The 12,756-nt window shown below is 40.7% G+C and overlaps 1 protein-coding gene across 1 annotated transcript in view; it reads right to left on the bottom strand.

The window, feature by feature from the left end:
- Positions 1-65: 65 nt before the first annotated feature.
- The window catches only part of LOC140340270 (V-set and immunoglobulin domain-containing protein 10-like 2), a gene marked incomplete at its 5' end in the record, with an annotated part of 25,876 nt that continues 13,185 nt past the window's right edge, over positions 66-12,756 (bottom strand). The window contains 7 exons of the mRNA XM_072425327.1: positions 66-206; positions 917-1,047; positions 1,748-1,772; positions 3,741-3,863; positions 9,934-10,248; positions 10,480-10,770; positions 11,887-12,138. Coding sequence (XP_072281428.1) covers positions 127-206; positions 917-1,047; positions 1,748-1,772; positions 3,741-3,863; positions 9,934-10,248; positions 10,480-10,770; positions 11,887-12,138 — 1,217 coding nt within the window. The remainder of the gene's footprint in view (positions 207-916; positions 1,048-1,747; positions 1,773-3,740; positions 3,864-9,933; positions 10,249-10,479; positions 10,771-11,886; positions 12,139-12,756) is intronic.

Below are 12,756 nucleotides of genomic sequence, written 5' to 3'. Positions count from 1 at the left end.
TGGTGAACACAGGAAGTAAAAAATATAGTAAAATACATTTATTGAAGTGAATATCTTTATAAATACCTCCACACACCTTTCATCAAATCATTATCTATGACGTGGCTGTCACTGTGATGGTGACATTTACTGGATTACATCCGCAGCCGCTGGGATCTCTGAAAGTGCCACATCCGGACTGCCAGGAACAGTGGCTTCAGCCGGCTCTAAAATGAAATTTAAAGTAAAATTAATTGAGAATCTCATTAGGGACAAAGAAAACTATCAATGTGAATGAATTCCTGGTAAGTGGAAAAAGTAATAAACTACAAGCAGCATTGTTCCTTCTGAGTGAGGGAAGACCTCTCATCCACATTCTGATTACAGCTATAATACAGAAAACAACTGGTATATAAACAATGGGCACAGAACCCTAGAAGGTCTCTTTATTTAAAAACAAACATACTTCAAACTCAATTGCAGCTATACATGAGTGGATTCATTTGCTTCACTTGGGTCAATTCAGATTTAAAGCTGTGATCGATCACAGATTGCCTAGAGCCTTTACTAGTACAACTCTGATGCCATAGAGCCCATGCAGTGCCCTTGCAGCACAGAACCAGGACAATAAAAGCTGTGCAGCCTCAAAAAAGGTGTCTGGCTGCAGCAAAACCGCTTTAATCCTTTTATCTGCCAGAGAAGATTCCAGGCTTACGAACCTTTGTGTACCAGCGGCCTATCTGGATTGGTCAAGCAAGCCCCTACATTACAGATCTGCGTCAACATGCTTCTGAGCAGGTAAATAAGTATTTATGTTGGTTTGCTCCATCAGCATGAACATAAAAAGTCACTGACAAGCACGTAAAGGAAAGCAAGTGTGGCAAAAGTCCATTTGCACAAGCCATGGCCAACTGTAGCTGACTATCTATGAAGTTACCTTGAGCTGGAGCTGCTGGTACTTCAGGTGCCGGGGTTGGCTCGGAGGTAGCCGTCGTTCCATCCTCTGTATCTGCTGCAGTTTCAGCATCTTCTGGATGTCTAATGTTCTCCCGAGCATCTGCTGCAGCTCTGCAGGATGTGCACAGCACAGAAAACATCACTATGCAATCACAGTTTACAATACTCAGATAAAGCTCTATTAAAATATGATAAAAGGGTATAACTGACACACCTCCCCACCATAGGAATAGCCCCCCCCCCCCCCCATTTTATATCATGTACAGAAAATACCAAACATTGTAAAGGTCCTGATGCCCAACCAACCAGGAATTATGCAGCGTAGATGTAAAGTCCCTATGGGACAGAAGTACAGAGACCTCCATATGGATACAACTGGTCCAACTTCAAGAAAGTATTTCCACAGCAATGTGTTTAACACTACATGTTGATCAAAATGAGAGAAAAGTGGTTTAAAAGTACAACACAAAGAAAAAAAAGGCTAATACGGCTGCTGTCTCAACTCCAAGAATTGAAAATATTGTACGGCAGCATTCAGAAAGGAGGAGGGCCAATGTGCTGCATACCTATGTGCTAACATTAGTGTGAGCAGTGCTTCTGCTCCTTTACTGTCCAATCACAGGTTGTGAGGTGGAAAGGTGACCTCAGAGAAAAGTCAGTCTATTAGGGTGTATAAATCTGCAAACCACATGCACAGAAATCCTCTGGCAGGTAAAGCAGCTCCCATCTGTGAACTTTTAGAATTTGCTTGGAGTTTAAATTTAAAGGAAAAGCCAACAATATCTGATACACACAAATCATACAGACTTACCCTCTGAAGAACCAGTCGTGGAGCCCTGGAAAAGAAAAGAGAACAATAGAAATGTTTCAGTGCTCATTAAAGTGAAATATTGTTTAACCCAGAATTTTTTTTAAGTTGGGTGAAACGAAATTGTAGGAGAATGGCAGCCCCTGTATTGTCACCCAACTGTTCGGTAACCACCAAAAACAGCCGGGTGATCACTGAAAAGTGATGCGTGGCCCAGCTAAAAGGGGCCGTGGGAAACACGGATTATTTATTTACTGACTATGAAAATATTGAAATAAAATCATGAGATACAAATAAATAAACAAGTCCAACTAACAATAAAAGATTGTCTGGTTACTGTAAGTTACTGAAATGCTGGGTTTGATTTACTAAAAGTATTAAGGCTGTTCCCCTAAATTATCAAAAAATCAATAATAACTTTGCAATAGAGTTTTCTTCTAACTTTCTGAAACTCTGCTGACTCCAATCTGTTTCTTCCCTCATTTCCTTTCATGAGGTTATCTTTTCCCTAAACTAAATTAAATATCCATTACACCATGATTATTTACCTTGTTAAGTGAACTGCTTAAATCTCCTTTAGTAAATTACCCTACTTAGGCTCCAATTTACACAATGCTCACAAGGAGATGCAAGCAGCTACTACAATGCTTCATCTGCTTTCTTTCAGCAGCAACTTCTGCATCTTTACTGAAGTTTTCTCTGCTACAAAATAAAAATCCTGTGATCACTGTGGGGATTGAAGTTTCTAGCACAATTTTGAAACTATAGTTTCAAACCATAAAAAAGTCAACCTTCTTTTGGGAATGCATTGAGTTGCATGTGTAGCTCAGTGAAGGCAGGTTGGATATGCACGGCCTTCCAGCATCCCACGGGGCTGCCAGGAAAAAATATACTCCCTAGAGTAGTGGTCTTCAACCTTTCTGACAGCGGGGTCCAGTAACTAAGAAAAACTTTTGCCATGGCCCGGTATATGTACAGCTTACACTACTCTGCTATTCCCAGCAGCTCGGCCCCCCAGTCAGCACATTAGCTGAGAATATCAGAGTAGTGTAAGAGCGCCGGTGTGCTGTCAGGTGGCGGAGCTGCTGGGAATGGCAGAGAAGTGTAAGCTGTACATACATTGCTCTGCCATTCTCAGCAGTGTCATTAGCTTTAGAGCAGTGTAAGGAGAGTCGCTTGAGCTACCGGTGCTTCTGTCTATCACATACGGCCCCTAACTCACCAGCCACAGACCAGCACCGGTCCGTGGCCCTGAGACCACTGCCCTAGAACATGCCTGGGGGTTTTACCATTCTGGTCTGGCCAATCAAGATGCCCGAAGACCGGACACCAGGAAGAATATCTGGTGAAGATAGCAGTGCCTACAATGAAGCTGTGCAATAAAAAGATTGCAATCCAGCAGGTAAGGTGATTTAATTGCAGATGGGACATCAACTTTCCCTTCTATACCAAAGGACCTGCTTGGTGTCAGTTTTTTATTCTAGAAGGTTTAGTTCTTTAACCAAATACTGAACCCTCTTTGTACTACATTTAAGGTTTATACAAAGCCTTAGGGTACGTACACCTGTGCAATAATTATAGTTGGAAAACAAACAATTAACGACCGATCAACGATTATTCACAATTATTTTTGAACGATCGTATAGTAAACGATTCTGTACGTGCTGTAATGATACGATCGTTCAAATATAATCCACCAATAATGTACACACACTAGATAAATCGTTTGAACGATGCAGAAAGTGACATGTAAAGGTGAAGGTGTCACACGAATATACACACAAATGATAGGGAACGATCATCCCCCAATCAGATTCGCCGGGACAGTCATTCGTTTCCAGCGACATTCCTCGTTTATCAACATTGTTCACTTTTTTGTTAACCATTATCGGACGATCGGTCGTTATTCGTTCGTAATTATTGCAGATCCAACCTTGCACCGGTGCTGTGTATGGCCCACACAGACCATTCAGAAAGTGTCCAAGGAGAAACTTACTTGGGTAGTTCTGGCGGTTTCTGGCAATGTACTGGAACACCAGGAGACTTGCTACAGCGGCCACCATCATGCCTGCAAAACCTGCCCCAATAGCAGCGGGGTAAATGTTGTTTGGAGGATCCGCTGGAAGAAAACCAAATACAAGGTTCATATGTGATGAGTACAGGTAGTTCGGAGCTTATAGTGAAAGTTTAGGTACACTTTAAAGAGGAACTCCAGTCTAGTTTGTAAATGTAATAATTTATCACTTTTGTTTTTGAATTCTAGAATAATTCACACCAACAGGATAGATGCAGGTATTTGTTACTTTGGACCAAGTTGTGATCTTAACACTGGTTGTGTTGTGTGAGTATTTTAAAATGAATTCTAAGTCTGAAAGTTGCAGCTGAATTTAAGTGACCATGAGTGTACGCTTTAAATGCTGTGTTGCATCCAAAAAGGTTGGTTTAACTTCCTTTATCTACAGTTTAAATGCACCCCAAAAATACATAATAATTAAAAGAAATGATGCAAAGCAGATCATTTCTAACTTCTGAAATGCCATGACTGTTTCACAATGAAAGTCAATGGGATTCTGGTGAGCTGCACTGAGGTGTGTTTGAAACAAGCATCAAATACAAGAAAAGAACAGCCGGACACTGACCCTTATGCAAAATACAAGCAACCAACCTGACATTCAATATGCTGGGGGAATCAGTGAAGCAAAGTGGCAATTAAAAAGAATGGTTGCAAATGGCAGATGGCAATAAAAATTGGCATCCTCAGATTCCCTACCATACAACACAATTGCTAAAATCTGAGGAGACTGAACTTCCTTGTATATAAGTACTACCCAATCAAAAGAAAATCAAACTTTAATATCGTGCAATGACCAGCAAAATATTTTTTTGTCTATTACCCTTTCTATATAGGTGTATGTTCGCCATCTAGTGACCAAATATTAGTACTGCACTACAATTAGATTTCTATGTATGTCTTAGAGATAAGTATGTCATCTATATTTATTGTTCTTTTTAATGTGTTCCTAATAAAAAATTATTGATTGTATAATGTGTGTCAATGTTTGTATTAGCATTCCTGCCATGTTCATGTAGAACATTGGAGCACAATACTGGCTTAGCCTTGACATTGAACTTAGCAGCAGCCGTGGATGACACCACTGATCCTTCCACCTCCGGGTTAACCGGCACCAAGTGAGGCTACACCTGGTTATTTCTCGCACTAGGCCGTGCACCCCTCTATTGTTTGTTTGCATACATAAATTCAGAAACTGCACTGGGATAAAGTAATAACACCAACTAGTAATACTCTAATAATATCACAATCTATGTAGACCTTAATGCTTTTCTAACACATTCTAACCCTTCACTCATCCTATAAGCAAAGCTAAAAAAAAAGCCCATGCAATACTTCTCTGTCTGCAGTTTTGGCTTCCTCAAGCTGCTGGTACACAAATGCAGTTATAATAGCCCAACGCGTTTCGCCTTATTGGCTTCTTCAGGGGTGTAAGACGTAGTTACTTTGGAGATAGTAGTAGATGGGTTCTCAACGGCAAGGTAACAAATATATATTCGAGTGTACAGGAATATCAAGTAAGAGAATGTTAAAACTCAGGCTTGATATTGTTGAGAGAGGAACTTTTATTTGTCGGTCACAACTGACTGGAATGATCCAACTGTTGGCAGGCAGCATCAGGACAGCAGCCGGAGGGTAGAATTGTTCTACTAATATCTCTAAAGTATTTACGCCTTACACACACCCCTGAAGAAGCGAATAGGGCGAAATGTGTCGGGTTTCAAGATGTTTTTCAGTAAACCAAGGATTAGTTGTATTAGTTCAGCAGTCCATACCTTATGATATTGCAGTGGGTTGTGGACAAAGTAGATGAATGTTTGTAACACCAGGATTTTGAAAATACACTTACTATCTGTAGCTTACAAACCCTTTGTTTCGCTTATTTATTGAATTTCACACTTATAAGGGGGCGGCTACCATACAATATGATATTACAGAAAGAGAGAGAGATCAATACAAGTTAAAGTAATAACATAGTAATGGCCAAATACAGACAATAATGTTAGGGACATTGTGAACATGGCTAACATTGCTCAGTCTGTACATCCCTTTTGTTATTAACCTCCCTGGCGGTAGGATTAATTTAGTATTTTTAAATGTCAAATTTGCACATTTGACTTTTTTGAATTACTTCTAATTTTACATTTCTCGCTGGTCCTACCCCCCAACGCATGTACGCGGCCCGCACACACATCGCATGCCCACTATATCCATATCCTCCTGAGATGGGAGGCCAGAGGATGCAGATGGAGGCCGGGCATCACTAAGTAGACAGAGATGCTGAGCCAGCATCGCTGGAGGACACCTCGTGAGGAGGTAAGCCCTCAATTTAACCCTGTGTGGTTCCGGGTTACCACTTTTTGTAATGAAATTTCACCCTGAGCCACACTTGGGATTACCGCCAGGGGGGTTAAAAAACAAAAAGTACCTATAGTAGTGATCCTGCCTGCAAGTAAAAACTTTAAAAGTTGATGTCACTGTGCTCAGGATATTGAAAGCACTGCAGGGTTGTCACTGTTCCAATGCACATGCTAGGACTGCAGCAGAATGTAATGATGTAATGTCTGTATCTGTCTGTCATTTGCAACCTCTATTTAATATACAGCGCTACATATTATGTTGCCACTAAATAAATTCTGTTTATTAATATTAATAAAGTGGTGGACGTGGCAAAGACTAATAAGCATTGCACACCAAGAATTGATTAGGCAGAGGCTGAGCAATTGGTGATGATCAACTCAATCCAGCAATTTATAGCAAGTGCAGACTATTGTACTGCTCATAGAAAATGCAGTTTCTGTAGAAGCTTGCATGTCTCTTCGCTCCTCCAATGACTTACTAATGACTTCCTCACTCATAACCTCATCACACGGCTCCAAGATTTTTCTAGAGCTGCCCCGACTCTCTGGAATGGTCTCCTCGTCCTATTCGGCTTGCTCCTACTTTCTGCTCATTTAAAAGAGCGCTCAAAACCCAACGCTTCCACCTTACCTACCCGTCTTCTGTCTCCTAAACCCTCACTACTTCCCACCATTCCATATCTGATACTTCCACCACCTGCTAGATTGTAAGCTCTTCGGGGCAGGGTCCTCTCTTCCCCTATTTAATGTACAGCGCTGCTTAATATGTTGGCGCTATATAAATCTTGTTTATTATTAATAACAATAATATTAATAATAATGTCATGGAGAAATTATCAGCAAGTTCTGCAGAGACCTCCCCAATGTAATGATTAATTAATGCCTGAGGAGTGAGAAGACTGCAGAGATTGTGCAGAAAATTAATTAGAAGAAACCTCCATGCAGCCTAAAGCTACACAAATATGGCAGCTCCAGAATTAATTTCTACACAGAGAATGCAGAATAGATTGCGGACCATTCAATGGCATTGTCAGTAATAGCAGCTTTACATTTATGTTACCTTGAAGCAAGACACACTGAAAAAGAAACTAATGAAGCTGGATGAGTAATGAAATATTTTCAGTATTACAGAACTGGTAAAATGTGACTTTGTACCGCTAGCTTATGTTGCAATTTTTTGGTAATGCCATCCCAAATTCACCATCCACAGGCGCTATAGAGCAATGTATGCAACTTAAAGCCATGCATTGCTGTGTGATGCTCTTTGAAAGATTTGGCATGCACAAAACGTATGCATATTATGCTGTGTTCAAATGAACGGGCTCCCAAATGTGATGCGCACAGTAGCGTTGATGCACACACCGCACACTTATATCATAATAAAAATATCATATAGGTTACAGATGTTTCCAATATCTTCCTGGGAAATCCAAGAGTTCAGCATGTGTTTCTGCTACACAAGACATTGGGTTTCCACTGCTCTCATTGCAATCTATATATGAAAAACCAAACTTCAGAAAAGAGAAAACAACCCCAGCATAGCAGCCAAGGCTAGTGTTTAGTCCTGGGGAAACTGTGATATGGAATGATAAGAGTGAGTGGTAAAAACAAAAACAAAAACAAAAAGCAGACACCAAAAACAAAAAATTAAAATAGTAGTAAAACATTCAAAGTAAAAACTTATAAGGCTCCACAACAGTCTTTCTGGCCCTTTTAAACATGAGGGAACCCTTAACATTTTTAGAGAACCCTTGCTATAATTAATATATCCACAGCTAACAGGTCAGTGGAAGAATTCCTCTTACATTGCTGACCCATGGGAGGAATTCACCCTTACAGATAGCCAAAAAGATCATTGGTGCCATCTAAACTGACCTGAGGGGGACAAATTGCTCCAGGACCCCCTTAGCAACCTCTGGAGGAGGTTAAGAACTGCTCAATAATATTTTGTGATCCTAATATTTAGGGAAGGCCAAATTTGGTCCATTTTCTTACTCTTACTGCTTCCTACAGATATTGCTTGTAACTGTACAAGCCACTTTCATTCAATGAAAATGTAATTACTACCTTTGGTACAGTATGCTATGTATATCATTAATCCTTATTTATGTTTTCTTATTTCATTGGCCTGTCATACAAATAGTTCAGCCACAAGAATTATATAAACCAGAGATTCTATAGAAGATGGAAGCCGCACTGCCTTAAAAATAGGTCTGATTTTCCGTACCGGATATGGAGAATAGTATATATATATATATATATATATATATATATATATATATATATATATATAATACTAATACATAGAAAAAAACAACATAAGTAAAAAAATAAAAAAAAAAATCAGTTTTGGTCACTATGAGCCCTTGATGTGGTAGCATGGCATGCATAGGAACGGTCATTCAGCAGTATTCAGTTGCATATACCCAGACATCTGAAATGTGGGTAATGCAGCACTGTGATAAGTAAACACTGCAGGTTCTTGTTTGGTTGGGATTTACTCAGAATAACTAAGGGATGGTAGTCCAGAAGACATCAAAGCGAGTGGCGGTGCATATGTTATCACGGCACAATGCAGCAAGGCCCAAATGTCCCCTGAAACTGTAGTAATGGCTTCAACAATTCTCAAACCTGCAAAAAGCCACCGCAGCAAGTTGGGAAGTCCAAGCCTAACACAGAACGGTATAGATACAAAGGAGAACTGATATCATTAAATAAAAAATGACAACTAGTTAAAACTTCAACTTTCTCCTATCATGGAGGTCACATGAGAAAGGAATGAAAGAAGCTCCCGAAATTCCATGTACTGGGAATTACGTTTCTGCTAAGGGAATAAAATGTCATCAAGAAGAGATTAAATGGCATGGAAGGTAGAAAAGATGCCTTCCTGGTAAGATAAAACTGTATGTAACCGTATCCCATGTTTTGTACCATACTGTAATTAATATGGTCATGATACGCCTGCCGAGACTGCACAAATCAGAGAAAAACAATTGCCAGCTCAGATCTACATTTTAAGGTTCACTGGAAAGCATTGAAGTCCTTTTATTTAATCACAAAAAAAGTTCAGCTACACAGAAAATAAGAGATGTGCAAACCTAAATCGGCAAATACCTAGATAGCGGTATGAACGTCTTTGGATAGCACTTTTATTACCCATAAAACCAATCCATGGCCGCCCTGAAAATTTCAGATGGTACTGTGAAAGGTCTATTACACGCAATCGGATACACTGCCAAGTCTGAATTTGGTCTGAACGCTTTTCGGTTGCCATTCCCAAATGACGGCACACATGTGTAAGATAATCGGCCCTTACGATTGTTAGGAGTGGAGAGGAGGTGTACCACAAGACCAGGATAGGGATAGGGATCCTCCACAAGATGAGTGCTCCCGATTAGATTTGTTTGACTGATCATCAAAACAACTTTTTATCAATATTTACCAAAATGAAAAAACTCATAAAAATGTCAACATGCAGCTCATTGAATGTCTCCCAAAAAGATATTAGGCGTTCAGGATTACACTAGCTGGAACCAACAGTAGTACAGTGACTTGTCTAGGGTCTTCAAATCTTTATATAGAATACTATACAAAAGCAGTACAAGAAGAAAACAGCATAACAGATACACATGATAAATAACTATACACATTTTCAATACTGGGCCTGATGTGATAAACATTTGGAGAGATTCAGATATGCCAACCTTTGTATTTACCATTTATCCACAAATACCTGTCCAATTATTCATGTACAGTACCTGGTGTTTTAACCTCGGAGGGAAACCCTGTGGTTTTATGGTTAACGGCCAGAATTCTGAAAGCATAGACAATGGAAGGGTCCAAACCACCAAGTTTGTGGCCACGGATCTCAGGCTCAATGTCACTGGCTACAGTATCCCAAGGGGCGGTCTGTATGGATCTCTTTGGAGCCGTTGATCGGATGCTGGCTTGTCGCTGGACCATAAAACCCGTCAAATTTCCCGTACCCTGCGTCATCCACTCCACGTCAACCTCAGTCCTCTGGCGGCTATAAATGAGTTTACTGATCGTCACATTAGGTGGGGTAGGATATTCTGTGGAGAAGACAAATGTATGTCATCAGTTTAGTCATGTAGCCAAGTTTTGACAATGTAAAAATGTCATTCTTAAAGACTTGTACATACATTTTATTTATTATTAAAAAGTTAAAAATAGGATTTGTGTTCACTTTATATATAAAATAAACTCCTTAGTCACTGTAGTTTTACCTACTAAATCTCACCCTGTGCTGGGGGAACCTAGAAAAATATTAAAAACACACTTACTGTTGACATTCAGCCGTATTAAAAGAGAAGTGTTGCCCACAGCATTAGAGGCCATGCACCGGTACAGTCCGCTGTCTGTGCCCCACTCAGTTTCTCGTACTGTCAGGTTGGACATGCTGTCTTCCTTGTTTATACCATACTTCTGGGAATCAGTGATTATCTCATAGTTATTATTGTCATACCAGGTAATCTCTGAGCTTGGAGTGGCCAGTTTTAAATTGCAAGCCATCTGAGCACTATTTCCTTCTAGTACGGAGTTTATCATTGATGGGGAATCAAGGACTGGAGCCTCTGGGAAAAAGAAAAGGTCACATTGTTTACAGGGACTGCATACTGTAAAAGGCAAGGAAGCTATACAGAGAATAGAGCAGGAAAGATTGAGGGTGAAGAAGAGGAGTGACATAAAGAAGGAGAGAGCAGAGAGAAGGAGCGAGCAGAGAAAAGGAGCGAGCAGAGAAAAGGAGCGAGCAGAGAAAAGGAGCGAGCAGAAGAGTGTCATCAAGAAGGAGCGAGCAGAAGAGTGTCATCAAGAAGGAGCGAGCAGAAGAGTGTCATCAAGAAGGAGCGAGCAGAAGAGTGTCATCAAGAAGGAGCAAGCGTAAGAGTGTCATCAAGAAGGAGCAAGCATAAGAGTGTCATCAAAAAGGAGCGAGCAGAAGAGTGCCATCAAGAAGGAGCGAGCAGAAGAGTGCCATCAAGAAGGAGAGAGGAGCAGAGGAGCAACGGAGAGAAGGAGCGTCATCGAGAAGGCGCGAGCAGAGCCAAGAAGTGACAGAGAGAAGGAGCATCAGAAATAAGGAGCGACAGAGCAAAGGAGTGTCAGAGAGAAGGAGCAACAGAGTAAAGGAGCGTCAAAAAGAAGGAGCGACGGAGCAAAGGAGCGTCAGAGAGAAGGAGCGACAGAGCAAGGGAGCTTTAGAAAGAAGAAGCAACAGAGCAAGGGAGTGTCAGAGAGAAGGAGCAACAGAGCAAAGAAGCGTCAGAGGGAAGGAGCGTCGTGGAGAAAGAGCGACAGGAGGAAAGGAGCGTCAGAGAGAAGGAGCGACAGAGCAAAGGAGTGTCAGAAAGAACGAGTGCCAGAAAGAAGGAACGACAGAGCAAAGGAGCATCATCGAGAAGGAGCGGCCAGAGGAGCGTTTTCGAGAAGGAGCAAGCAGAGGAGGAGTCTTATCAAGAAGGTGCGAGCAGAGGAGTGGCAGTGAAAAGGAGCAATAGAGAGAAGGATCAAGCAAAAAAGTGATAGAGAGTTAGGCACTAAAAGCTAACATATGACTTATGGCTCTAATCAACTACTAACCCCCATGTACTAATTTTATGCAAACATAACGCTTGTAACATTGTTGCTACATGTTATAGGGCATCTCATCCTTCAGACACTGTATTGAATTAATATATTACTAGTCTTACCAAGCTGGATATGGCACTCTGTTTGTTCTGTTATCATGGGGTGAAGGGCGGTACAGATGAATAACTTTCCATTGTATGTTCGATCGGGTTTGAAAACATAAATGTTAGAAGACTCTTTAATATCTCCGACGTGTCCATAATTCCACTCCAGAGTAATACGTGGCATTCCACCTGTCCATTCACAGGTTAGCATGATAAATTCATTCAGTTTGGTGGCTACCGCTGAGCAATTTGGCCCACCTGAGGGCATCACTGCCAAACAAGAACATATACAAAGGATTACACAATTGCTATAAGCAAACTTTTACAAAAAATTAGGCACAAAGGTAACCACGGTCATAGCTTTATAAAGACAAACCTAGCCTTACCGGAAGCTGATTACATGGAAACATATCAAGTGTTCTCTTATGTCTGGACATATACCAATCTATGATGGAACAGTAAAGTCTGATATACTTTGGACTGTAGTGTGTAACCAACATGATGATTAGAGAACGCAAGGGCCACATGAACAACTCTCTGTACCTGCACATGATGCTACCTGTTCTGCCATTTCTCGTTTTCGTCTAAAGCAGCCTTTCTCAACCTTTTCTTTTTTTTTTTTTTAACATGGAATAACTTGAAATAACTTTCAGGTCTTCAGGGAACGCCTTCTATAATTACTTTATCCACGACTCACAGTATATTAGTGTGGTGGTCAGTGGAAAAAATTCCTCCTACATTGCTGGTCATTGGGAAGATTGTCACCCTTACAGATAGCCAAAAAGAATGTTCTTTGCTCAAGGAACTTCTAGCAACTTCTGGAGAAACCCGAGCTGGGATTTCCAAAAATAGGAATGTAAAACTAGAAACTACCGTGTTTCCCCGAAA

Source organism: Pyxicephalus adspersus, chromosome 11, assembly GCF_032062135.1.
Source record: "Pyxicephalus adspersus chromosome 11, UCB_Pads_2.0, whole genome shotgun sequence".
Taxonomy (NCBI): Eukaryota; Metazoa; Chordata; class Amphibia; order Anura; family Pyxicephalidae; genus Pyxicephalus; species Pyxicephalus adspersus.
Note: the sequence above shows the minus strand (reverse complement) of the source record. Positions and strands in the feature narration are given on the sequence as shown.